The following is a 25,712-nucleotide window of genomic DNA, read 5'->3' as shown; positions in this document are numbered from 1 at the left end:
TAAAGCCCATAAACAAGCACTTGTGGTTTTATAAGTATGTCAGGGTCCTGGTTGTGTTTAGGTAGCCATGGTGACCAAGTGACCGTGGCAACGCTGCTCACCTCATTGCCCCCAGGTAGGCGGTTCATCTGCACCAGCTGGCCCTGAGCATCCAGCACCAGCTCAGTGAAGCTGAGCAGCTCTGAGGGCAGGGGGCAGGGGGGCAGGTGGGCCTGTGACTGGCACGAGTGCCACAGTTTCTTCAGAGCCTGCGGAGGAAAGGGGAAGACAGAGAGAGACAGACAGACAGGTGGATATATAGACAGAGACAAAGAGAGATGGATCTCCATGACTGAGGAGTGAAGCAGTGATGGTCCTGTTCCTGTGGAGGGTCCTACCTGCCTGACCATCTCAGGGAAGTCGTACACATAGGTGGTCCCCAGAGACTGAGCCTGGAAGCGCTTGGACTGCAGCAGGTCCTTGGTGACATACGGGGTGTTGATGAGCATGCCATGCAGGGGCCCCTGCTTGTCCCCATACGCCTGGAACATGATCTGGACACGAGGGGGGAGGACGAGTCAGTCACCACACCACCAGGAACACACACACACCACCAGGAAAACACACACTACACACACACCACCAGGAACACACACACTACACACACACCACCAGGAACACACACACTACACACACACCACCAGGAACAGTTAATCTCCACTGATACACACAAAATCACTGACTACAAACAAACAAACACACACACTCTACTGACAAGTAAACAGCTAGTTAGGGTTAGGGTTAATCTCCACTGACGCACCTCTACAGGAGCAGTTAATCTGTACCAACACAACCATGAACACAATCCATCAGTTAATCTGTACCAACACAACCATGAACACAATCCATCAACGGCCAAGCACAGGGCCAGTCAGTGACACAAGCACAGGGACCCAACACCCCCCTTCCCAGACAGACATGGAGGGATGGAGTCATCCCTCAGACTGATGGTCCCAGGTGCTTCGGGGTGGAACGGTACACTGAAGTCATGGTTCGGTTTATTCCGCGGTTCAGACATCACAGTTCGGTACGAGTTCGGTACAATGGAGAGAAAAGCAAAACAAGCCAGGTTCCTCTACGAGAAAATACGGGCGCATTTAAAATGACATGTAACTTCCAATTTCGTCAGTGATTTTTTGGGCCCTGTTTGTATGTGTATCTAAAGGCTGGTTAAGCACTGCAGGGAGGAGAAGTTGGACAGTTTTTTTGTCTCCTTCCAGTGATTGGCACACCTGGGTGATGGCGTCGGATATTTGTAGTCATTTAGCACACGCCAGAGGGGTAATATGCGTTAGCATGTTAGATGTATTTCCACTTACATACCCCACTACTGCTGAACAACGCCGACACACAGTGCTCGTCTTATCCACCACTCTCTCGCCTGTACTACTGTAACTGAATGGGAAACCAAAGTTTTCCCAAACTTGTGATCTTAAAGAGGCCGGCGGGTCCTCCATCTCTCGTCGGTCGCCACCACTCGCCATACTCGTCCTAAGTGCTGCTAGCTATCTCTGACTCATGGCGGCCCAATCAGAGCTTCAGAGCTAAAGCGGGGCAACGGATTAGGTGTCCCTAAAGAACACGAGTATCTAACAGTAGTTCCGAATTACATTAATTAATTTGCACGGAAGTTTAATTTATTTTTATACCGTGTATTCTCCCTCACGTAAGCCTGGTGAGGGATGAGTGTTCTATGGTGTGTGTGTGTGTGTGTGTGTGAGGGCCCCACCTGACGGTCTTTGGGCCCCACCTGTCCGGTGCGGGAGTCAGTGACCTCCTTGTACAGGCTGATGTCCAGGTAGTATCCAGATTCGTTGGTGAGGAACAGCCGGATGGGGATCTGCTTCCCCGTGGGCGTCAGACGGATGTTGATCTTCAGTTCAGCCTGCAGCACGCGCAGCTTCCACAGGCGGCTGCCGTAGCGCATCACCATGGAGCGCACCGACTCCTCGATCTGGTATACAGGGGGCAGCATAAGGGCAAACAGCTAAAACAGCTTCACACACAGAGGGACATCCCAGTAATAGACAGTTCCATGATTTAGTCATTGACTTTAACAGCCATGCTTGTGTGTGAGTGCATGTGTGTGTGTGTGTCAGTGTGTGAACGTGTCTATGCTGGAGGCCACAAGTCAGCCAGCACACAGCCCCCCAGGGGGACCCCGGCACCCCGTGTCGGGGACCCCGCCCACCTTGGAGGGGTCCATGATGACGGTGGGGACAAAGTTGAGGAAGATGTGGTTGCAGTCGGTACGGACGGTGGTGTTGTTGAACGCCACCTCCAGCTCATCCATAGCCTCCAACAGCAGCCGCTCAGCCTCGTTGTGGAGGTACTCAAACGAGGCTTCCTGGACAACACACGGGACAGTCAGACTGACACACACGACCACAGACACACGACCACACACACGACCAAAGACACGACCACAGACACACGACCACAGACACACGACCACAGACACACACCCACAGACACACACTCCTCACCTTGGTAACCAGGTCTGAGTGGCGGATGATGGCCCTCACAAAGAAGCGGTAGTCCGTGACCTCGGTGCCCACCTCGACGCGGGCAGCACCCAGGTACAGGTGCATCTTGTGGTTGGCACAGGGGATGGCGGTCAGGGCAAAATTCCTCATGCGGTTCAGCTCCAGCTGGAAGGCCAGAGCTGGCTCCAGGTGACGGTAGATCCTGTCCTCCTCAAACTGGAACACAACCACATGGTCAGACCACAACCACATGGTCAGACCACAACCACATGGTCAGACCACAACCACATGGTCAGACCACAACCACACAGTCCTACACAGCAGGGAGAGAGGGGCCTCCTCCACAGAAAGTCCCCCGTGGGTTCTCTGTAGGAGGTTGGTCCCTGAAACCTAACCCTCTCTCCTGGGTTCCTTTATCTCACTGGAGGAGCTGTTTCACCTTCAGGGAGGAGGGAACCTGGCCCAGAGCCACAAACAGCACCAGGCAGGAGAACATTTTCAATCTCAGCCTGCTAATGCGTGTCATTTCTCTTCAATGGGGGACATCATTAAATAGTTCATTAATTTAATGAGGTTTGTAGTGAACCTGGCAACAACCCGGACACAACCATCAATTATCAGGATGGAGAGAGACCCTGCTGCTGAGGACCACACTGGAGAGACCCCTAACCCTGCTGCTGAGGACCACACTGGAGTGACCCCTCACCCTCACCTGTCTGTCTGTACTGGGAGAGCAGACTCACCTTGTCTCTGGCACGGAAGGTGAAGAACTTAGGAAACTCTCTCTGTATAAGAGAGAGAGAGAGAGAGGGAAAGAGAGAGAAATAATACAAGTTACAAACGTGTTCAGGTGTTGTGAGACACATCATCACACTTCCAGAGTGTTAGAGGTTAGTGACAGTCAGAGCTCTGAGCAGTTCATACACACATACAAACTAACCCGAACTACACACATACTAACCCGAACTACACACATACTAACCCGAACTACACACATCCTAACCCGAACTAAACACACCCTAACCCTAAACACATCCTAACCCTAACTACACACATCCTAACTCTTAACACATCCTAACCCTAACTACACACATCCTAACCCCTAACGAAACACATGGAGCTCCCAGCTCAGGATATAGTGACAGGAGGGGTGAGAATCTGACTAGACGACTGGCAGCCACACGTAAGTTGGCTGTTCTCTCTAAAAGGTTCACTACAGGGGTTCTCTGAAAGGGCTCTCTGACGCTGGACCACAAGCAGAGCGTCGACAGCTGTGGTGAGACTCCCTCTCCTGTAGGAGCTACAGCCAAACAGCCGTCGCCCTGATGAGGAGTACAGCTGCCTGTAAATACAATACCTGCCTAATTACACGCCTAACGCCACGGCAACGCTGGCAGGCAGACACCGGGCCACTAGAACACATGATGTCCTTTAATTGTAACAGTTTCCCGCCTCTTTCCAAGGTCTAAATTGAGGAGTGTGTTTTGCAATTAGGCGGGTATTGTCTGGGGAAAGTGAGCTGCTTTCCCGTCGCCACGCCAACCATGGTGTACCCTGTTTTTTGCTAATTCAAACAAAAGGTGATTCCATCCACAGACACAGCAGTAACAGCTACATACTGAGGGATGAATAAACCATAACAATTCTCCCCGGAACCAGTAGAACGCCAGAACATTCTGGAATACTGGGAGGTGTGGGGAGACCAGGACAGCAGTCCTACAGTCAATCAACATGCAGTTGGATGCTAAAACACACTCACTAGCTCCAATCCTCACAGAAGAGGCTGCAGGTATGGCTCTATGTGGTGTTGGAGGGACAGGGTTCCCTAACCCTAGGCCCAACACCCTAGCAAAGCTAGCCTCACTTCCCAGGGCCACAGTGGGACAGTAGGTGTGGAGGCTGGCTGGGGCTCACAGGGGGAGTTTTGCCCCTCATGACAAAGCTAGATAACGAGGAGGTACGAGGAGAGGGTGATTATCTCATCAGGCCTGTTCTTCTCTGCCTGAGGAGGGGAGCGAGCAGGCTGGGGGCAGGGGGAGAGGCTGGCATTCATCCAGCCTGCTACACCAGGGAACACTAATAATTACCCCCCCAAGTGTGTCTGAAATCAGTGGAGAAGCATGCACTTGGAAAATACTCTGCATTGTTGCTGAGTGGGGTGGGGGGATGGGGGGGGTAGATCTAACCCCTCCCTTCCTCCACTCCCGTTCCTTAACGCTGACCACTGAAATATTCTATTTGCAGTAGAGTACGTCACGCTGCATAAAAGGGATCAATGAAACGTCAAATGTGATGTAGATCACATCCTTTCATTCTACTCACATGAAACCTCTGGTCCACCTCACAGTTGACCTGCTTCCTGAAATCCTGAGAGCCCAACCCCCAGGGAGGCCAGACGGGACAGGAAGAGGAGACGAAGAGACAGGAAGAGACAGGAAGCAGACAGGAAGAGACAGGAAGCAGACAAAAACAGCCAAATTTAAGATGCAAATTAGGACCAATCGCAGGTGAGATAATTGACTCTTATTGTGGTGATCTCTCTGGGTAGAAGATTGGGGAGAGCTGATAAGGAGTGCAGGAGACATGTGGATGAGGGAGGAAGAGGGGAGGGAGGGGAGAGAGGAGGGAGGAAGAGGGGAGGGAGGAAGGGAGGAGGAGGGAGGCGAGAGAGGGAGGGAGGAGGAGGAGGGAGGAAGGGGAGAGAGGGAGGAAAGGAGGAGGATGGAGGGAGGGGAAAGAGGGAGGAGGGAGGGAGTACCTTCTGCGCCACAAGGAAGGTCAGTCTACGGATGCCATGTTCGATCAGCAGGGATTTCTGGGGAAGGAGAAGAGCGTGAGAGGCAGATGAGGAGGAGGTACTGTACCTCCACAGCAGCAGGGGGCGCTGGAGCAGACACCTGGACAACCCACCTTGGCCTGGGTGAACTCTCTGAACATGGAGGCTAGTCCGTCATCATCAATGTCACTGTCAGTCTTGATGGCAACGTTTAGGATGTGGATGGGCTCGTCCTGAATGCTCTGGTTTTGCACACACACAAACATGAATGCACGCAATCAGACACACACAAAATTCGGTGAAGGAATCAGCCAAACTGTAAATGCATCCTAATAGTAAAGTGTGGATTGGAACTCTCAGTGGTTTGCACCTGTACAATAGATGGACCCAAGCTCCCCCCCTCACCTTGCTGTCCTCCTCTCCGTACAGCACTGGGCTGCCCCCCTCAGGGAAGGTGGGGCTGGGGGGAGGAGAGTCCGAGAAGCAGCTCATAACATCTTTAATGTTCCTTCAGGGGGAGAGGAGAGCTGGGTTTAGGCATCATCACAGCTAGGGGCCATGGGACCAGAGTAGGGGGCCAGAGTAGGGGGCCAGAGTAGGGGAGTAGGGGGCCAGAGTAGGGGGCCAGAGTAGGGGAGTAGGGGGCCAGAGTAGGGGGCCAGAGTAGGGGAGTAGGGGGCCAGAGTAGGGGGCCAGAGTAGGGGAGTAGGGGGCCAGAGTAGGGGGCCATGGGACCAGAGTAGGGGGCCATGGGGTATCTCACCTGCAGAACTCCTGGAAGGAGCGGAAGGACACCATGGCGCCCATGCGCTGGCAGGGCGGGGTGAAGGAGGTGTCCAGCAGCACATCCGTTACGCTCACCACCCCATAGTGGTTCAGGTTGGACGAGAAAGACATTCTGGAACAGAGCACAGTAACCCTATCAGCATCCTAACCCTCGCCCGGCCCAGCCCACAGACCACACCCAGGAGGCCCCAGTCCTGACTCCTCACTCGTCCCTGGACTCGTCCCTATCTGAATGAAGAGAGTGCTCTGACTTGTGGTGAATGAGGGTCAAAAACACCAGAACCCCAGAAGGTCAGAAGTGGATAAACGCCACCGAGAGTTCCCCCTCTGGTAAAGCAGGGGTCAGAGAGTTCCCCTCTGGTAGAGCAGGGGTCAGAGAGTTCCCCTCTGGTAGAGCAGGGGTCAGAGAGTTCCCCTCTGGTAGAGCAGGGGTCAGAGAGTTCCCCTCTGGTAGAGCAGGAGTCAGAGTTAATCTGGCCAAGACAGAGGACACCAGAGAGGTGGAGCGGTCCCCTTCTCAGAACACAGACCCAGAACACAGACCCAGGAACCTGTGAACAGCAGCTTGAGAAGCTATCAGACGCCCACCAGAAAGTCCTCCCAGGATGTGAAGTGAGATGCAGATATCTCAGTGTTTAGTCTGCTCAGAAGATGCCCAACCAAGCCCAGAGGCCAGACAGGGGAGTGTGTGGGCTGACCTGTCCTCAGAGCTGCCAGCTGGAGGTCTCTCCTCCTCCCCCTTCCGCCCCTCAGCTGTGAGAGCGCTAGCAGCCAGTGCTTTGCTGAGCACAGCCTTCCTGCCAGCCACAGGAGCACACAGCCTCCTGAGAGCAGTGGCACAGTTCACACAACCGCATGTTTCTGATGAGGACAGCAACTCTTCTTCTTTTACAGTCATAGCTGGTTATCCACCCATAATGTTTGCATGCATACACAGAATACAGTCAGCCATACAGTCCTGTCGTACCAGGCATACTGATGGACACACACACAAAGGTTTTTTTTGACGTGGGACTTCTGACAGGTATGCTGCCAAATGACACCATGCTGTCACCAGAGATCAGATTCATCAGAGATCAGAATCATCAGGACAAATCAACTGAAGTTAGCTTCAGCCTCCAAATCACAATGTTTGTTTGTTGACAACTCAAAAACATTTAAACAGGAACAAACAGCATGGCCAAACATGGTTTGCAACTCAATCATGACAAATCTTAATTTTTATATTATTTTATATTTATAGTTGATATTCACAATGTGAGGCAGTGGGTGTTGTTCCTAGAATCACCAGAGACTTAGGCCATGCTGCAAGTCCAGTAAATATGGTGTCAATAAAAAAAGGTTTTTACCTGTTTAGAGTGGGGATGTTCCCTCTGAAATCAAACCACATGATTACTGAAAGGTTAGTGGCAGGCAAGAAGAGGACACGACAGTCAGGGTGCTGAGTGTGTGTGTGTGTGTGTATGTGTGTGTGTGTGTGTGTGTGTGTGTGTATGTGTGTGTGTGTGTGTGTGTGTGTGTGTGCCTGTGCGCATCTGTCTTAACACTTACAAAAAACATCCAAAGGATCAGCAAAAAAAACAGTGAATCAATGTTTTACTTTAAATATGGTCAACTATCAACAACTAGCCTGACTCCTGTTAGCAGTCTGTAGAGACTATGTATCTCGCCCTTGTACCCGGGGTGAGAGAGGCTGAGTGGTGGGAATGTGCTAGAATAATATCAACATCTAAACCCACGTCACCATGACTGCCCCTCCACAACATGCAACATGAGCTTTGTCAAGCTGTTCTACAGGCGTATTCTCAGGTCCGTTCATTCCTGGAGGGCACACATGCAGCCACATGCTGCTGTTAGTCCGTCCATGCCTGTAACTAACACGTTAAACACACTTGCAGCCGAAACGTTGTCGGAGGTCTGGTGGTGGTTAGGGTAACCCTTACCCTGATGGTTAGTCACTCAATCACAACCTGGACTGACGTCTCCTCTCCCAACATCAACACTCTTAACACAACCACTCTGAACACAACCACTCTGAACACAACCACTCTGAACACAACCACTCTGAACTATCCGAGTGGAACTGGTGGAAGACGGGTGCCTATGTGCAGCCGGATCAAGGAGGAAGTTTCTCACTGGTCAACTGGTGATGACATTGTAAAGATGCAGTCTATTTGTTCTTAACTCTTCTCGTATCCAGCATTCTGATTGGATGAAACCAGAAACCCAGTGCCTAACTATGGCTATGGAGACAGTCAGAGCAGCTCTGCTACAACAGCTGCTCTCCAGGAGTCCCAGTACAGGGTCAACACAAAGCAGGGAGGATGGGACATGGAGGGAGGCATTAAAAGGTGGGGGGGGAAGTGGTGAAGGGGCGGGGCTGCAGGGCTGCAGGGCGGGGTCACCTACCTGTTGGGGTGAGAGGTGGGCAGCATGAATTGGAATTCTACAATACAGGTGTTGTCTTTCAGCTGCCGATGCTGGACGCTGTTCAGCTCGTAGGCAATGTAGGCTCTCCGCACGTACACCTGGGGGAAACATACAGGACTATTGATGTAGGACTACTGAGGTAGGATTATTGAGGTAGGACTACTGAGGTAGGACTACTGAGGTAGGACTACTGATACAGCACTACTGAGGTAGGACTACTGATACAGCACTACTGAGGTAGGACTACTGAGACAGCACTACTGAGGTAGGACTACTGAGGTAGGACTACTGATCCAGCACTACTGAGGTAGGACTACTGATCCAGCACTACTGAGGTAGGACTACTGAGGTAGGACTACTGATACAGCACTACTGGTCTCTCACCTCCAAGGCGGCCATCCTCACCACCTGGTTGCTGTGGTAGAAGAAGTTGGGCAGCACATCAAAGATGGACGTCTCCGACAGGATGAGTTTCTACACAGAGAGAGAGAGAAATGTAGAGAGTGATTCAACAACATATAATTGAGTTTGAATACATACAGATAGACAGACAAGTCTAGGGTCGCTACCTGCAGGTTCTCGATGCAGAACTGGTGTCCATACATGTCGATGGCTGAGAGAAAGATGGACTCCACCTGGTTGTGTCTCAGCTCATAGGAGGGGAGGTGGGAGGCGATGAGCACCTGGACAGAGATAGGGTGAGGGTAGGAGGGGTATAGTGAGGGTAGGAGGGGCATGGTGAGGGTAGGAGGGGCATGGTGAGGGTAGGAGGGGCATAGTGAGGGTAGGAGGGGCATAGTGATGGTAGGAGGGGCATGGTGAGGGTAGGAGAGGCATAGTGAGGGTAGGAGGGACATGGTGAGAGTAGGAGGGGCATAGTGAGGGTAGGAGGGGCATGGTGAGGGTAGGAGGGGCATGGTGAGGGTAGGAGGGGCATAGTGATGGTAGGAGGGGCATGATGAGAGTAGGAGGGGCATAGTGAGGGTAGGAGGGGCATGGTGAGGGTAGGAGGGGCATGGTGAGGGTAGGAGGGACATGGTGAGGGTAGGAGGACTGACCTGGCGCGCCCGCAGGGCCACCTTGGCGTTGGTGGTCTTGCTGAGCTGGGTGAGCTCAGTCAAGATGGTCATCAGCTCGTCTGTCAGGGTGGGATCCCTGCCGCACAACTGGTCCTGCACACACACACACAGCTCAGTGTTCAGATACACTACCCCCCCCCCCCACATACAGCTCAGTGTTCAGATACACTACCCCCCCCACACACACACACACACAGCTCAGTGTTCAGATACACTACCCCCCCCCACACACACACACACAGCTCAGTGTTCAGATACACTACCCCCCCCCCACACACACACACAGCTCAGTGTTCAGATACACTACCCCCCCCCCCCCACACACACACAGCTCAGTGTTCAGATACACTACCCCCCCCCCCCCCCACACACACACACACACAGCTCAGTGTTCAGATACACTACCCCCCCCCCCACACACACACAGCTCAGTGTTCAGATACACTACCCCCCCCCCCCCACACACACACACAGCTCAGTGTTCAGATACACTACCCCCCCCCCCACACACACACAGCTCAGTGTTCAGATACACTACCCCCCCCCCCCACACACACACAGCTCAGTGTTCAGATCCCCCCACCCCGGAGGTTCAGGACCGAGTTGCTAAGACGTACAATGAGCATGGTGACCAGCAGGTTCTTCTTGGTGACCTGAGCGTGGGAGAAGATGTAGTTGAGCACGGTGGCCATGTCCCCCTTGTTCTCCTCACGCAGCATGAACACACACTTGTCATAGTGTCCTGGAGCAGCAACGCAGGATAGACAGGAAGCACAGTTAGTGTAACAGCGCCCTCGTGTGGGAAAACTGAAAAACTACTGGTCTGGCTGAAGACAAAGATGTCAGTCAAAAAAAAGAACAGGGTCGGTTTATCATCACCCTATATGCCAACACTGCCAGGCTGTGCTGTTAAACACTGGTGGGGACGTTTCAACGGTCTCGACATCAGTACGGACATCCTTCCTGTCCCTAATATCTAAACATATGACAGTTCATTTCTCTCACCATTCTGGAACTGGACCTCTATTTTGAGGTACTGTCTGAGAAGGTCCATCACCACTGCCTTCATATGGCCCCGGATCCCACTGCGGTACCTGGACATACACACACACACGTCAGTGTATGACTGATACACATTGAGAGCATGGGGAGGGGAGGAGAGCTTACTTCTGCACCAACTGGACGATGCTCTGGGTGTTCATGAAGAACACCTCCCTTTCTGACTTCCTGTTCAGGGTGGCAGCATGGCTGTCCAGGATGTTAGCGATCTGGGAGGAAACAGATTATTCAGCCTTCATCTAGTACCTAACTAGAATGAAGAATGTGTGTGTGTGTGTGTGTGTGAGAGAGAGACCTGCTGGCTGGGGAACTGGCAGAGCACGGATGTGATGTTGCTGGCATACTGGGCCATCTCCTTCCTGATGGCCTTGTCCACAGCGGGGGGGACCCGTCCAGACACACTGGTCATGATGTCCTGCAGCTCCAGCAGGGGCAGCGAGGGGTCGCGCAGGGTCTTCATCAGACGCTCCACCCACTCCTTCAGCTGCACACACACACACACACACACACACACACACACACACACACACACACACACACACACACACACACACACACACACACACACACACACACACACACACACACACACACACATAAATATACACACGTATACATAAACACAGAGAGAGAAAGACAGAGAGCGATATGGACCCACCTTGGTGCTGTAGAAGGGCTCAGGCAGACAGTATCCACTCATGATGTGCACCAGGTGGTCCAGAGTGCTGTGGAACACCCTGTGCAGCTTCTCTCCTCTCAGAGCCACAGCCTGGATGCAGGGCAGGGGGCCTGTGTGGAGCTCCGCCTGGCACACACACACACACACACACACACTTAGAACCACTCAGTATAGAAAGGGGAACGTCTGCGGTACATGGTGCAACACCTCCCCAACACCCCCCTCTCTCCCCCACCTGCTGGACTCTGCTGGGGTCGTCCAGCTACATGGTGCAACACCTCCCCAACACCCCCCCCCCCTCTCCCACCTGCTGGACTCTGCTGGGGTCGTCCAGCTGCAGTTTAGCGATCACACAGCCGGGCTCCAGCACCGCCCCAGCACGCTTCACGTAGTGGATACACCCCGACTCTGCTGCTGTTAAAGTCATCACCATCTTCATCACCTGAAACACACACACACTGCTGTTAGAGTCTTCATCACCTGACACACACACACACTGCTGTTAGAGTCGTCATCACCTGAAACACACACACACTGCTGTTAGAGTCTTCATCACCTGACACACACTGCTGTTAAAGTCATCACCATCTTCATCACCTGACACACACACACACACACACACACACTGCTGTTAAAGTCATCACCATCTTCATCACCTGACACACACACACACTGCTGTTAGAGTCTTCATCACCTGCATTACCCCCCCCCACCTCTCTCGGCCCTTCCGCTCCCTCACCTCTATCTCAGCGTAGCACTGCCCAGAGAACACATGGCCTCCATCTTCCACGCTGTACTGGATCAGCTTTCCTGCCGACGGCGAGCGCAACACAGACGGGTCGTTCTCTCGCTCAAACACACACGTCTTGTTCCCTATGGTGACACGATACCTGAGGGGGAACACACACGACTCTAACACACACGTCTGGTACCTATGGTGACACGGTACACAGAATGATACCCACCCCTCTGTATCCAAACCCAAGGGCGTAACCACGCAATCTTTGGGGGGGTCGTGTCACCCCCAATATTGAGAAAATACCAATCTGTTTGCCCCAATATACAGCAGAAAATATGTTAAATATATGTTCTCCTCTTATGAACCCTGTCAATGGATCGGTCTCTTGTTAAGTCTTATTTATTTTCAATTTATTTCCGTTTGTTAAGAAAAACATAAGTGTGTGAATCCCCCTCCGAATTGTACACTTGTGTGATTTCGTTTGAATCCACCTTGCGTCGTTCTGCATTGTCATGGTTACCTAACACTTTTTCGTCAGTCAGTTGAGCGCAAAGAAAGTAACGTTGGTTAACTTGTTAGAGAGGAGGTAGAGTAATGGAGGATTTGAGGTTAACTAAAAAGCGGAGAAAACTGGACCAGCAGCCAAGCATACGCATTTATTTTTTTCAGACAGTGAGTAACTTGATAGCTAGCTAAATGTGTAAGCAAATAAAACGAGTAGCCTCATAAAAGCATGAGTCGCTGTTTTTCTGATAGAATTACGTGGTCACAATGCAGGCAGTCACTGTCTTGGAGAAATTACACTATTCCTTTTAGATGTGAATTCAAATGGTCAATGTTGTCCTCGAAACTATGTTCTAAATGTGCGAATTGTCATGAATAAATATAGAATTGTAGGCAATGCACTTAACAAAAAAAGAATTCATGGGGAAGGGTATTCATTTGGACCCCCCCAATGTCTAAACCATGGTTACGCCCCTGTCCAAATCCCATGGAGGAAAGTGTCTGCATCTGCAGACCATCTGCCCAGTAAAGGTGCCTCCAAGCCCCATCAGAAGAGAACCTCACCTGTCCACCTCCTCCTTCATGTAGGTGGTGTAGCTGCTGCCGTCGTAGGACAGCAGCACGCCTCCATCACTCAGCCTGTGCACGTCCACCTCGACCAGGGAGTGGTTCATGATCACCACGTAGGAGCTGGGGGACTGGCGGGTCACCTTCAGGATGTACTTGGTGCCCTCGTAGATGAGTTCCACCTCTACAGTGTTGAGCAGCGTGTGGGCTGGGAGGACCTGGCCCCTGGAGACACGAGGAGAGAACATCTCTCTACTGTAACTCTTCTAGAACATCACTAGTGTAACTCTTCTAGAACATCACTACTACACCTCTATTAGAACATCTCTCTACTGTACCTCTTCTAGAACATCTCTACTACACCTCTTCTAGAACATCACTACTACACCTCTTCTAGAACATCACTACAGTATCTCTTCTAAAACATCACTACAGTACCTTTCCAGAGAATGAAGGAAGTTGGAGACGCTGTTCCTGAGATTGGAGTCAGCAACATGGAGAGCCCCGCTGACGATGCCTAGCATGGTGTCGGGACGCTCCGCCTGCACACACACACGCACACACACGTTGGTTAAAACACAAACACTACAGGATTCTCCAAGCCCAGCTCGTTGTGTTCAGACTCTACCTGCATCTTCTCAGAGATTAGTCGGTCCAGCCAGCCAGTGTCAATGCTGTTGTGTTGGAAGCTCTCTGTCTCCAGCAGCTTGATGAGATACTCCACCGTGGTCCTGAAATCTCCTCGAATTGACAGCTCTTTCAGAGCCACCACCATGTTCCTACACACACACGGTCACCATACAGACAGTATCAGTATCTAGGATAAGGGATGTGGGGCCTGTGTGCTGTCTGTAGTTTCAGGGCCCTGGTGGACCTGAGGAGGGGTGAGCTTACGAGATGGCCTCCTCCCGGTTCTCCCCCCAGGAGAAGCAGTGTCCAAACTGGGAGTCAGCAAACTCGTGCAGCCCCCCAGCCGCCGCCACGCTGAAGTAGCCCCACACGTTCTTGTTGCTGCGGAAGTTCAGCTCCTGAACAGTGCCGGAACTGGGCTTGAAACCCTGGTGGACAAAACACAGTTAACACTAGTGTCTTCTCTCTGTTGACACTAGTCTCTCCTCTCTGTAAACACTAGTCTCTCCTCTGTAAACACTAGTCTCTCCTCTCTGTAAACACTAGTCTTTCCTCTGTTAACACTAGTCTTTCCTCTCTGTTAACACTAGTCTCTCCTCTCTGTAAACACTAGTCTTTCCTCTGTTAACACTAGTCTCTCCTCTCTGTAAACACTAGTCTCTCCTCTCTGTAAACACTAGTCTCTCCTCTCTGTAAACACTAGTCTCTCCTCTATGTAAACACTAGTCTCTCCTCTCTGTAAACACTAGTCTCTCCTCTCTGTTAACACTAGTCTCTCCTCTCTGTAAACGCTAGTCTCTCCTCTCTGTAAACACTAGTCTCTCCTCTCTGTTAACACTAGTCTCTCCTCTGTCCAGTCCATGAAGGCCAGGATCCCCTGTGACCTAACCCTGTGACCTAACCCTAACCCTGTGACTTAACCCTGTGACCTAACCCTGTGACTTGTCCCTGTGACCTAACCCTGGATCTCCTGTGACCTAACCCTAACCCTAACCCTGTGACCTAACCCTGTGACCTAACCCTGGATCTCCTGTGACCTAACCCTAACCCTGTGACCTAACCCTGTGACCTAACCCTAACCCTGTGACCTAACCCTAACCCTGTGACCTAACCCTGGATCCCCTGTGACCTAACCCTGTGACCTAACCCTGGATCCCCTGTGACCTAACCCTGTGACCTAACCCTGGATCCCCTGTGACCTAACCCTAACCCTGTGAACACAGGAGAGGAAGAAGGAGTCACCTCGTCTGGGTTCTCGCTGGTGATGCGGGCGGCAATGACATGTCCCCGGGGTGAGGGGGAGGTGGACAGAGCCTCAAAGTCGATGGGACAGTCTCCCCAGGGCTGCACTCCGTACAGCATCCGGATGTCCTTGATCCGGTTCAGGGGGATCCCCATGGCGATCTGGCGGGTTAGAGGAGAATCATCAGCTAACTGCTTCTTTCTCAAGTTGCTTTTTAGTTTTTTCCATTAATACTCCAATTGACTTATTATTATAAGAGTATAGGGCTTCAAAATGTTTTGGCAGTAATTAAGTTGATACAATCTGATGGAGAACTGAGGTAGAATTAGCCGTCAGGAGTGGTGAAGCGCTCTGATGTGAGAATGAACACACACACACACAGTCCGCCCCACCTGCAGCTGTGCGGCGGGCAGGTTGACGTCGGCCACCATCTCAGTGCAGGGGTGTTCCACCTGCAGGCGCGGGTTCAGCTCCAGGAAGTAGAAGCTGCTGTCTGGGCTGTAGAGATACTCCACCGTCCCCGCACTCACATAGCCCACCATCTTAGCCAGCTTCACAGCACACTGGGGACACACAGTCACAATACAGACAGTCACTGTACAGATTAATATTTAATACACCTGTGCAGGTACACAGGTACATATGTTAATCATATAACAGTATTATGCAGTACATAACTATATATATATATATACACGTCTCCTACCCTCTCCATGTCCTCAAACACATCTCCATTAGCGATGGTGGCAGGAGCTTCCTCAATGATCTTCTGGTGGCGTCGCTGCACTGAGCAGTCCCGGCCGAACAGGGAGATGGCGTTGCCGTACTGGTCGGCCAGGATCTGGACCTCCAGGTGCCGGGCGTGCTTGGCCAGCTGCATCACAAAGATGGGCGAGCCCGGAACCTCCGCCTGGACCTGGGGTTAGGGGTCAGAGGTCAGCAAGGGGTCACACATACACACCGACCGTCCCCTGGTGGTGAGGCGTCTCTCACCTGTCTGAAGAGGTTGGGGAAGTCGTCTGCTGTGTTGACCTTGCGGATGCCCTTCCCTCCGCCGCCTTCTGAAGCTTTCACCATCACAGGGTAGCCCACCTCCTCTGCAGCCTGGCGACACACACACACACACACACACACACACACACACACACACACACACACACACACACACACACACACACACACACACACACACACACAGCTTAGCCTCCTCCTAGAGAAGCATCCGGACCAGAGCATGAGAGTGTGAGAGTGTTATCCATTAGGTCAGACCTTCAATCCTGCCTCCACATCCTGGATGCAGCCCAGGTCATACACCTCCGGGGGAACATTGATCACCCTCTTCTTCTGATCACTCTCTGTCCACTCCACTGTCAGACCTGAGACACACACCAACACACAGTCAGTACCTTCCCTGAGACACACACACATGGACACAGTCAGTACCTTCCCACACTTCTATTAGAATGTCAACACTCAGGGCAGCATCCAGGCGTACCTCTCCCGCTCCAGGGTAAGGTGGGGATCCCAGCTGTCTGGGCCACGATGGACGAGGCGATCTTGTCCCCCAGCGCCCACATGGCCTGGCTAGGAGGACCTGGGAGAAAAGCAGAGACCAGCATCTAAACAGGCTACTTACGATCACACACACCCTAACCCTAACCCCTACGATCACACACACACACACACACACATCTCAACAGGCTACCTACGATCACACACACCCTAACCCTAACCCTACGATCACACACACACACACATCTCAACAGGCTACTTACGATCACACACACCCTAACCCTACGATCACACACACACACATCTCAACAGGCTACCTACGATCACACACACACACATCTCAACAGGCTACCTAGGATCACACACACATCTCAACAGGCTACCTACGATCACACACACACATTTTGTTAATGGGGACTCAGAATTCAGTCCCATTCAAAATCCAGTTTCCCCCAATCACTAACCTTAACAAATCTAACCTTAACCCCAAAACCTAGCACTCACCTCATAAAAATTAAGGGTTCTTACCCATGAAGGCTATGCCGTTCTTATGAAGCAGTTCAGGGAGTTTGGGGTTCTCTGACGCGTGACCCCACCCAGCCCACACCGCCTGGGGAGAGAGGGTTAAGGGGCAGGAGAAAGGGGGGAGGGGGAGGAGAGAGGGGCGAGGAGAGAGGGGCAAGGGGGAGGAGAGAGGGGCGAGGGAGGAGAGAGGGAGGGGGAGGAGAGAGGGGGGAGGGAGAGGAGACAGGGGTGAGGGGGAGGAGAGAGGGGTGAGAGGGAGGAGAGGGAGGGGAGGAGAGTGGGGCGAGGGGGAGGGGAGGGAGGGGAGGAGAGGGAGGGGAGGAGAGTGGGGCGAGGGGGAGGAGAGGGAGGGTAGGAGAGTGGGGTGAGGGGGAGGAGAGGGAGGGGAGGAGAGGGAGGGGAGGAGAGTGGGGCGAGGGGGAGGAGAGGGAGGGGAGGAGAGTGGGGCGAGGGGGAGGAGAGTGGGGCGAGGGGGAGGAGAGGGAGGGGAGGAGAGTGGGGCGAGGGGGAGGAGAGGGAGGGGAGGAGAGTGGGGCGAGGGGGAGGAGAGGGAGGGGAGGAGAGTGGGGCGAGGGGGAGGAGAGTGGGGCGAGGGGGAGGAGAGTGGGGAGAGGGGGAGGAGAGGGAGGGGAGGAGAGTGGGGCGAGGGGGAGGAGAGTGGGGAGAGGGGGAGGAGAGGGAGGGGAGGAGAGTGGGGCGAGGGGGAGGAGAGTGGGGCGAGGGGGAGGAGAGGGAGGGGAGGAGAGTGGGGCGAGGGGGAGGAGAGTGGGGCGAGGGGGAGGAGAGTGGGGAGAGGGGGAGATAAGTAATCATGAACATGTCCTTCTCCCAGGTGGACCAATTAGCTACACCAGCAGAGTTCCTATTGGTCCACATCTCAATGAGAGAGGATCTACACCCAAGAAGTCAAATACTGGTGATAGATGTTTTTATATTTGCTGTGAATCACTGAGAAGAGTGGTAGAAGCGTGGTGTTTCAGTGCACCTGCACAGGGATGCGTTTAGCGATGTCCAGAATGAGCTCCACATTGGCATAATTATTGTTGTTGGTCCCTCCGGGAACAGGGACATAATGGTCGGCCATCTTTATGTACTCTGTGGATTACAGTCAAGGAAAATGTTACATTTGTCATCACTGTGTACAATGCATGTCTGGCACAACATGCAGTGTTTGCTTGTTTGCAATATTGTCAGACCTTATGTAACCCTGACCCTGGAGCAGCATGACTCATGTACAGAACACAGGGAACATTCTGTCTGCTGAGTTAGACCAGGAGTCACTTGTTAACTGACGAGCTAAACCAATAGGGGTTCTGCAGCCCTACCCCCTCACCTGCATTGGCTTTTAAGTCTTCAGGGGTTACCATGACGACGAAGCGGATGGCCCTCTCATTGCGGAACATCTCATACGACCAGCGGCGGATGGAGCGCATGCACTTCACCGCGGCAATACCGTTGTTGGCGATGAGGACCTGAGGGAGGGATACAGCATTATGACCCCATCACCCCCATCACCCCTACTACTGACCCCAGCATGACCCCAGGGCTGAGGACTACCTACCTTCTCGATGACCTTGTTGCCCCCAAAGCGTGTGACAAACTCTGCTGGGGAGGCGACGGTGAAGTCCCTCTGCAGCTCCATGCGGCGGCGGTCTCTCCCCTGTTTCACCAGGTGCAGCCCCGACATGCTGGGCCTGTGTGACAGACTGACACTCATTCAGTATCAGAAGGACACAGCCTTGCCCCCCCCTTCACCTGTGGCCCTGCGTGCCTGTGTCCCTGGTGCCTGTGGCCCTGCGTGCCTGTGGCCCTGCGTGCCTGTGGCCCTGCGTGCCTGCTTGCCTGTGTCCCTGTGGGCCTGTGGGCCTGTGTCCCTGCATGCCTGTGTCCCTGCGTGCCTGCTTGCCTGTGTCCCTGTGGGCCTGTGTCCCTGTGGGCCTGTGTCCCTGCGTGCCTGTGTCCCTGCGTGCCTGTGTCCCTGCGTGCCTGTGTCCCTGCATGCCTGTGTCCCTGCTTGCCTGTGGCCCTGTGTGCCTGTGGCCCTGCTTGCCTGTGTCCCTGCTTGCCTGTGTCCCTGTGGGCCTGTGTCCCTGCTTGCCTGTGTCCCTGCTTGCCTGTGTCCCTGCGTGCTTGTGTCCCTGCGTGCCTGTGTCCCTGCTTGCCTGTGGCCCTGCGTGCCTGTGGCCCTGCTTGCCTGTGTCCCTGCTTGCCTGTGTCCCTGTGGGCCTGTGTCCCTGCTTGCCTGTGTCCCTGCGTGCTTGTGTCCCTGTGGGCCTGTGTCCCTGCTTGCCTGTGGCCCTGCTTGCCTGTGGCCCCGTACCACAGCTGGGCCCTTCATATGGTCTTCTTTTCAGCCCTTAGCCACAGACGGCTTCACAGATGCCCACATCAACATTCCTAACCAACCTAGCCCCTACCCGAAGATAAGAACTAAAGTCCCCCAAACACCTTCATAATCATCAGGAACCGGGAAGTCAGAAAAGGCATGTCCTTCATGCATGTTTGAGAGTTTGTTAATGGACAGACTGCAAGACAGGACGGATCAGGTGAAGTTCTTGTGGACTGGATGGCACCCATATCACATTAGAGATCAGAGGGCTACTGGAAGAAACAGCAGATCAGAACATCTCATAAAACTCAGCTTCCAGTCTTCACTGACCTTGGATCAAAAGAGGAAATGTGTTCAACCATAATAATCAATCAAGGTAGGTTCAAAATCTGCTTTTCAAAATCCCAAATGAAAATTTCACCAGGTGAAATGTTTGCTTTTTAAGCAATTCCAGTGAGTATTACACAAGACAGGTCAAGTAGCCAGCAGAACTGGACAGTTAACATGTCTGTTCCATTCTGTCTGGACCTCAGGAGAACAGCAGCTGATTGGGCAGGGCAAGCCCTCGACGAATGAGAGAGAGAGGACTGTGGGAGGTGAGAGAGACAGTCACTGCCCAGTATTTAACCCTAACCCAACACCCTGAACTTCAGCCAGACCTAACCTCAGGTGAGTTTGGTCCTCTGTCTGGCCTACGCAGAGAGCTTACTCATAGGGTTAGGGTTAACCCTCACTCATGCCAACTGATCGCCTGCTAGAGACTGGGTTAGGGTTAACCCTCACTCATGCCAACTGAACGCCTGCTAGACACTGGGTTAGGGTTAACCCTCAAGGAGGGGAGAGAGAGGAGGGAGAGAGGAGAGGAGAGGGGGGAGAGAGAGAGGAGGGGAGAGGGGGAGAGAGAGGGGGGGGGAGAGGGGGGAGAGAGAGAGGAGGGGAGAGGGGGGAGAGAGAGGAGGGGGGAGAGAGAGAGGAGGGGGGAGAGAGAGGAGGGGAGAAGAGGGAGAGAGCAGGGTACTGGCGGGGGGACAAGCAGGGCTGTGCTTCCAGAAACCACAGTTTCTCTGAGGCAGGCTGGGAGCTGGTTAGGCCACATTCTTCACACCCAGCTGAGGCGCCCAGCAAACAACCAGCTCAGAACTGATCCAGAGTTTACATTGAGCAATTTCACGACATTTCAGACATAACTAAAGGATGTCTCTTATTTGTAGTTTCATATACCATACTGTGCAAAAGTCTTAGGGCAGAAATATATATTTTGAAGTAAAGCAAAAATGCTTAAAGAAACAATGGAATGACAAAACTGAAAACAAAAATGTTCTCGACATTTCACTTTTATACTGCTGCACAATTACAGAAGTCAAAAAGATATATATTAAGACAATATTCAAGTAAAGAATATACTTTTTTCTGTACTGTAAATCCAATTCAATGTTCAGGGGGGATTTGAACCTGTGACCTCTTCATCTGCAGTCAAATGCTCTAACCACTGTCCCCATGGCAACATGTCCTATACCATTGTCCCCATGCAACATGTCTATAACAATAAACAAGCTGTTCTACAATAACGGAACCACTTGTGTATGTTAAACAAACCTCAGGTTGTGCAAAGGCCCGTCCACGTGGTCGAAGCCCATCTCGAAGGTGCTGTCGGAGCTGACGGAGGAGGAAGGGGACAGGGAGCGCTCCTTCTCCTCCTGCCTCCCAAGCACCTCGTCCTCAGAGTTCTCCTCCGACACAGAGCCCACCGTGAAGTGGGAGAGCAGGGCAGCGGGCTTCTGGTCCGGTTGGGCCATGGTGGGGCGTCACGGGCAGCAGGCTAACACTGGGGAGGGAGAGGCGCTCAGATATAAGGAGGGAGGACGTGTGTGTGCGTGTGTGTGTGTGTGTGTGGGGGGGGGCTAACATGTAACACAGGATCATCCTGGCATCCACCTTTTATCAACATTTGACAGGTTGCATCAGTGGGTGCAAAGTCTAGCTGATGAAGCATCTGTATGTGAAACTATTGCAAAACCCACTATGCTGACCTGAAAGGGTAATTTGCCATGCTAACATCACCTCATCCAGGCTGCGTGCTCTCTAGACTGATGATAGCTACTGCCATGCCACCATCACCTCATCCAGGCTGCATGCTCCAGGCTGCATGCTCTTTACAGCTAGGCTACTGCCATGCCACCATCACCTCATCCAGGCTGCATGCTCCAGGCTGCATGCTCTTTACAGCTAGGCTACTGCCATGCCACCATCACCTCATCCAGGCTGCATGCTCCAGGCTGCATGCTCTTTACACCTAGGCTACTGCCATGCCACCATCACCTCATCCAGGCTGCATGCTCCAGGCTGCATGCTCTTTACAGCTAGGCTACTGCAGCAGCAACCCTCACACTGAACATCGCCATCCATCTGGCAGTAAATTAACTACATTGGTTTTAAATGCCATGTTCGGTAGAGAATATTTACGAAATCCCAACAAACATACACCGTTACTAATAGGTGACTATCCAGATTGAGTATGCTGTAAGGCACACCTTGCTCATCTACCTGTTGGACCTGTTTAACCCGACCTGTAGCGCACCCCCCCCCCCCCCCCCACACACACACACACACACACACACACACACACACACACATTGTTTCAGTATGGGGCCAACGCCAGGATTACTTAATCCATAATCCTGCATCATGCCTCACTAGATATTCACGAGAAACATATATTTTGCCAGTTTGTTAATTCCCAAACGTTGAATTTACATCTCTCCTGGACAGCCAATCTGTGCTGGAGGAAACTGCAACAGCGACCACAACAGACCAGCGGCACGGCTTGGATCCTCATCCTTACTGCTGCTAAATCCATACAATGTTACTCGCGCTATACATTTGCAAGCACATGTTTTCTGTTAAATTCCTATCAGCAACACTGCTGTTAGTTAGCAAGCTAACTAGACTAGCTATTTGCTGTTCGTTAGCTAGCTAACTAGCAATACCACTAGATTGCTAGCTAATGAGCTTATAGGGACTGCTAGATCGCTGATGGCTGGACTAGCTAGCTAGATATCGACGTTGAGAACGAGTACAGTACTAGTACCCGGCAGAAGCAGACAAACATGACTTGCTTCTTGTTATCGCACTAGATAACAAGCTAACTCACCGTGGGAAATAAATCGACCAGCAATCCTGAAGAGTTGATTCCAAACGACTGATTCATATAGGTTCAATTTCTTCTGGGATCCATCTGACGTGTTTTTCCAATCGCTTTTGACAAAAACTCACATCATGATGAGCTAACACGACTACAACAGACGCTTTGACAGTAGCGGTGGTGCGATATGATGCTGACGTAGGTTACTCCTGGTCGTTCCACTCTGAACTGAGTTCATTAGCCAATCACGCTACTGCACTGCTGGCAAGGAACCAAACATATTGCAGAACTCCCTTTAGAGGCAGGCTGATATTGAGAGGAGGTGTGCCCAATAAAAACCTCCCTCCCAGCCACGTGCCTGGCCGTCTGACGAGTTAAAGGGACTTTCCTTAATTTTGTTACGACTCCAATGCTACACACCAAAATAAAAATGTAAAAAAGCCATTATTAGTATTTAATTAAGATGTTAAAATACACGTTTTTAGGGAAAAAAACTACATTTCTGGTATATTACATTGAAACATTTCAAGATTACGCTTGTGATTGCACTTAGTGCTGATGGAACGTGGCCCAGGAGTATTTTGAAATCACCAATATACACATGTTAGGGTAACGTACCTAGAGGCTTTGGACAATTAGATGCAGCATGTTTGCTGGTCATGATCTGCTGTGTCCTGGAACTGACCCAAACATGTGTTGCTCAAACTGTGTCTGAGGACTTGCAACAGACTGCTGACTAACAACAGACTATTTGCAATGCACTGACACTCGTTTTGAGCATCTATTTTCCTTATTCAACCACCAAACTGGAGCAGGAATACAGATTGTCAGAGACCTGACAGGATTAGGCTGGTCCATTCTGTCTGGATTCTAACACATATTTTGAGTCTCACAATAGTAGTAATAATAATAGCAATCATTTTATTTGTAATGCACTTTATATTAAGGTAAAATCTCAAAGTGCTACAGGTTAAAAACAAGAAAGGGCGCAAAAAAATAATAATGAAGTCACTATCATAATAGTGATGGGGGGGGGGGATAACCCTCAACACACTCAGATTGACCCTGACTGATAAATTTCTGAGACACTGTAGGGCAAAAATTATTTGGTAAAAACGAATTCTGAGTTTGGTGTGAATATCATAAAAACCAGCGCAACACTGCCCCCTTGTGGATATTCATATCATTATGGATGTTTTGCAATCAACACCTTAGCATGGGTGATTCACCTTCATTGTGATGGTTCAACAATATAACTGTATTCTAAACACCAACTATTTAAATTGTAACTGTAACGGAATACAGTTACTCATCATTTTGTATTCTGAAGATGTAACGCGGGTACATGTGTTCCGTTTTCTCCAACACAGGCTACGTGGCAGCCTCACATTTGAAACAGTTATATCAATACGACTGTTATGACTTAAACTTCCACTCAAGTTTTTTCCTTCTAGGGATATTTTTAAGCATTAAATCATATTGCATTACATGAATAAAAAAAAAAAACGATTAAAACAGTAGGCCTAACATCTGCAAACTGAAAATTTACCCCCAAAATCGTAAATAAGCTTGAAATGTATTTTTTGAAAACTAATATAGGCTAATATAACAAGTTTACTAAAAGTGATCATTATGTGTCAGAGGGTCACGTGACCAGCTGTCCACGCTGTAAGTTGGGAGAACTGCCTTACACGTATCCATTCACTCCCAATCTTTCGACTATTAAATGGCATCGACTGCTCTACAGACTTACGATCGTCATTTGATAGGCTTCTCGTGATTGCTTTAATAATATATCAGTTCCACCCCAATACAACCTCATTGATGCAAATACAGGGAAAACTAACCTGACCAAGTATTAGATAGAGTTAGGGTCAGAGGTGGATCTAGAGATTTTCATTCGGGGTGGCAATGGGGTGGCAGAAGGAAGTTGTTGTGTGGCCTCCTGGAGGCAAATAAAGCCCAGAGTAGGGGGGTACAGTACTCCCTATGGTAAATAATTAGGCTATAACATTGTAGTTAAATTTGACAGTAACATTAATATTATTTATTGAAATGTTCTGTAATGTACAAATAATATTTTTCCATGGGAAGATTGAGGTTCATGTTGTTTAATTGTAACTTGTTTAACTATATGCTCTTATGGTTCTTCCCTTTGGGACTTTGTTTTTTCACGATGTATGCTTCATGTTTTGGCTACCCGCAATGTATGGGGCTATCTCGTTGTTATGATCAGTGAACTATGCACTTTTGTAAAGCTCTCGCTTTGGATAAAAAGTGACTGATAAATGCTTAAAAACAATTAAAAAAAAAGATTGGGGTGGCAGTATTTTTTATTGGGGTGGCAGTATTTTTTATTGGGGTGGCAGCTGCCACTTGACACCCCTTAGATCTGCCACTGGTTAGGGTTAACCCTTGCAGGAGCAGCTAACCAGTAGGAATGTACCATTATTTAAAGCTCAACTGGACAAGGCCGAATATAATCATAGTTACCGTTCCATGTGGGTAGGTAGAGGCTGCTAAATATGAGTAGTAATACTAATACTGATGACGTGTGGGACTGCTAACCAGAAGAACGACCCTCTTCTATTTTACAGTAATGGAGCTATGTGAGCGCCAAAAATACAGTGTTGATACCTATGGAAGCATATCAGCGAGTTTTGAATTTTAAAAGGAATTGAATACTTAATATTAAAATGTTAACACATAGTTTAAAAACATAGTTTTATCTGAATTTCACCATTTGAATTTGAGCAGCTAAAATTGAAGCATGATTATTTTTGTATTATTGGGATCTGAATTTATTTTATTTTATTTGTCGTCGTCGTCGTCGTCATCTGCCGCTTGTCCGGGGATCGGGTCGCGGGGGCAGCGACCTAAGCAGGGAGGCCCAGACTTCCCTCCCCCCGGCCACTTCCGCCAGCTCTTCCTGGGGGACCCCAAGGCGTTCCCAGGCCAGCTGAGAGACATAGTCCCTCCAGCGTGTCCTGGGTCTTCCCCGGGGCCTCTTCCCAGTGGGACGTGCCCGGAACACCTCACCAGGGAGGCGTCCAGGAGGCATCCTAATCAGATGCCCGAGCCACCTCAGCTGGCTCCTCTCGACGCGGAGGAGCAGCGGTTCTACTCTGAGCCCCTCCCGGATGACCGAGCTTCTCACCCTATCTCTAAGGGAGAGCCCGGACACCCT

At 51.1% G+C, this 25,712-nt stretch overlaps 1 protein-coding gene across 4 annotated transcripts in view; it reads right to left on the bottom strand.

The window, feature by feature from the left end:
- The window catches only part of acaca (acetyl-CoA carboxylase alpha), a 34,130-nt gene extending 11,387 nt beyond the window's left edge, over nt 1-22,743 (bottom strand). Inside the window, exons 1-39 of one of the 4 annotated variants that reach the window (XM_047019985.1) lie at nt 22,535-22,743; nt 20,980-21,208; nt 18,616-18,760; nt 18,388-18,526; nt 18,040-18,149; nt 17,058-17,139; nt 16,513-16,611; nt 16,287-16,393; nt 16,011-16,121; nt 15,724-15,933; nt 15,410-15,580; nt 15,017-15,178; nt 14,039-14,202; nt 13,773-13,923; nt 13,583-13,686; nt 13,142-13,369; nt 12,074-12,224; nt 11,642-11,776; nt 11,314-11,460; nt 10,951-11,139; nt 10,764-10,864; nt 10,602-10,690; nt 10,214-10,338; nt 9,576-9,689; nt 9,087-9,200; nt 8,902-8,991; nt 8,497-8,615; nt 7,437-7,460; nt 6,786-6,911; nt 6,065-6,199; nt 5,707-5,809; nt 5,436-5,543; nt 5,284-5,340; nt 3,269-3,310; nt 2,526-2,741; nt 2,231-2,386; nt 1,769-1,993; nt 378-533; nt 102-248 (exon numbers count right to left, since the gene is read on the bottom strand). In XM_047019985.1, the coding sequence (XP_046875941.1) occupies nt 102-248; nt 378-533; nt 1,769-1,993; nt 2,231-2,386; nt 2,526-2,741; nt 3,269-3,310; nt 5,284-5,340; nt 5,436-5,543; nt 5,707-5,809; nt 6,065-6,199; nt 6,786-6,911; nt 7,437-7,460; nt 8,497-8,615; nt 8,902-8,991; nt 9,087-9,200; nt 9,576-9,689; nt 10,214-10,338; nt 10,602-10,690; nt 10,764-10,864; nt 10,951-11,139; nt 11,314-11,460; nt 11,642-11,776; nt 12,074-12,224; nt 13,142-13,369; nt 13,583-13,686; nt 13,773-13,923; nt 14,039-14,202; nt 15,017-15,178; nt 15,410-15,580; nt 15,724-15,933; nt 16,011-16,121; nt 16,287-16,393; nt 16,513-16,611; nt 17,058-17,139; nt 18,040-18,149; nt 18,388-18,526; nt 18,616-18,760; nt 20,980-21,179 (5,052 nt within the window). In that variant the 5' untranslated portion in view covers nt 21,180-21,208; nt 22,535-22,743. Of the gene's footprint in view, nt 1-101; nt 249-377; nt 534-1,768; nt 1,994-2,230; nt 2,387-2,525; nt 2,742-3,268; nt 3,311-4,847; nt 4,893-5,283; nt 5,341-5,435; nt 5,544-5,706; nt 5,810-6,064; nt 6,200-6,785; nt 6,912-7,436; nt 7,461-8,496; nt 8,616-8,901; nt 8,992-9,086; nt 9,201-9,575; nt 9,690-10,213; nt 10,339-10,601; nt 10,691-10,763; nt 10,865-10,950; nt 11,140-11,313; nt 11,461-11,641; nt 11,777-12,073; nt 12,225-13,141; nt 13,370-13,582; nt 13,687-13,772; nt 13,924-14,038; nt 14,203-15,016; nt 15,179-15,409; nt 15,581-15,723; nt 15,934-16,010; nt 16,122-16,286; nt 16,394-16,512; nt 16,612-17,057; nt 17,140-18,039; nt 18,150-18,387; nt 18,527-18,615; nt 18,761-20,979; nt 21,209-22,534 lie in introns of all 4 variants that reach the window. The other 3 variants (XM_047019986.1, XM_047019987.1, XM_047019988.1) reach the window with 3 other exon arrangements.
- Nucleotides 22,744-25,712: the final 2,969 nt, after the last annotated feature.

The sequence above is a fragment of the Hypomesus transpacificus genome, chromosome 5, assembly GCF_021917145.1.
Source record: "Hypomesus transpacificus isolate Combined female chromosome 5, fHypTra1, whole genome shotgun sequence".
NCBI lineage: Eukaryota > Metazoa > Chordata > Actinopteri > Osmeriformes > Osmeridae > Hypomesus > Hypomesus transpacificus.
The sequence above is the reverse complement of the archived record's forward strand: the minus strand, read 5'-3'. Positions and strand labels throughout refer to the sequence as shown.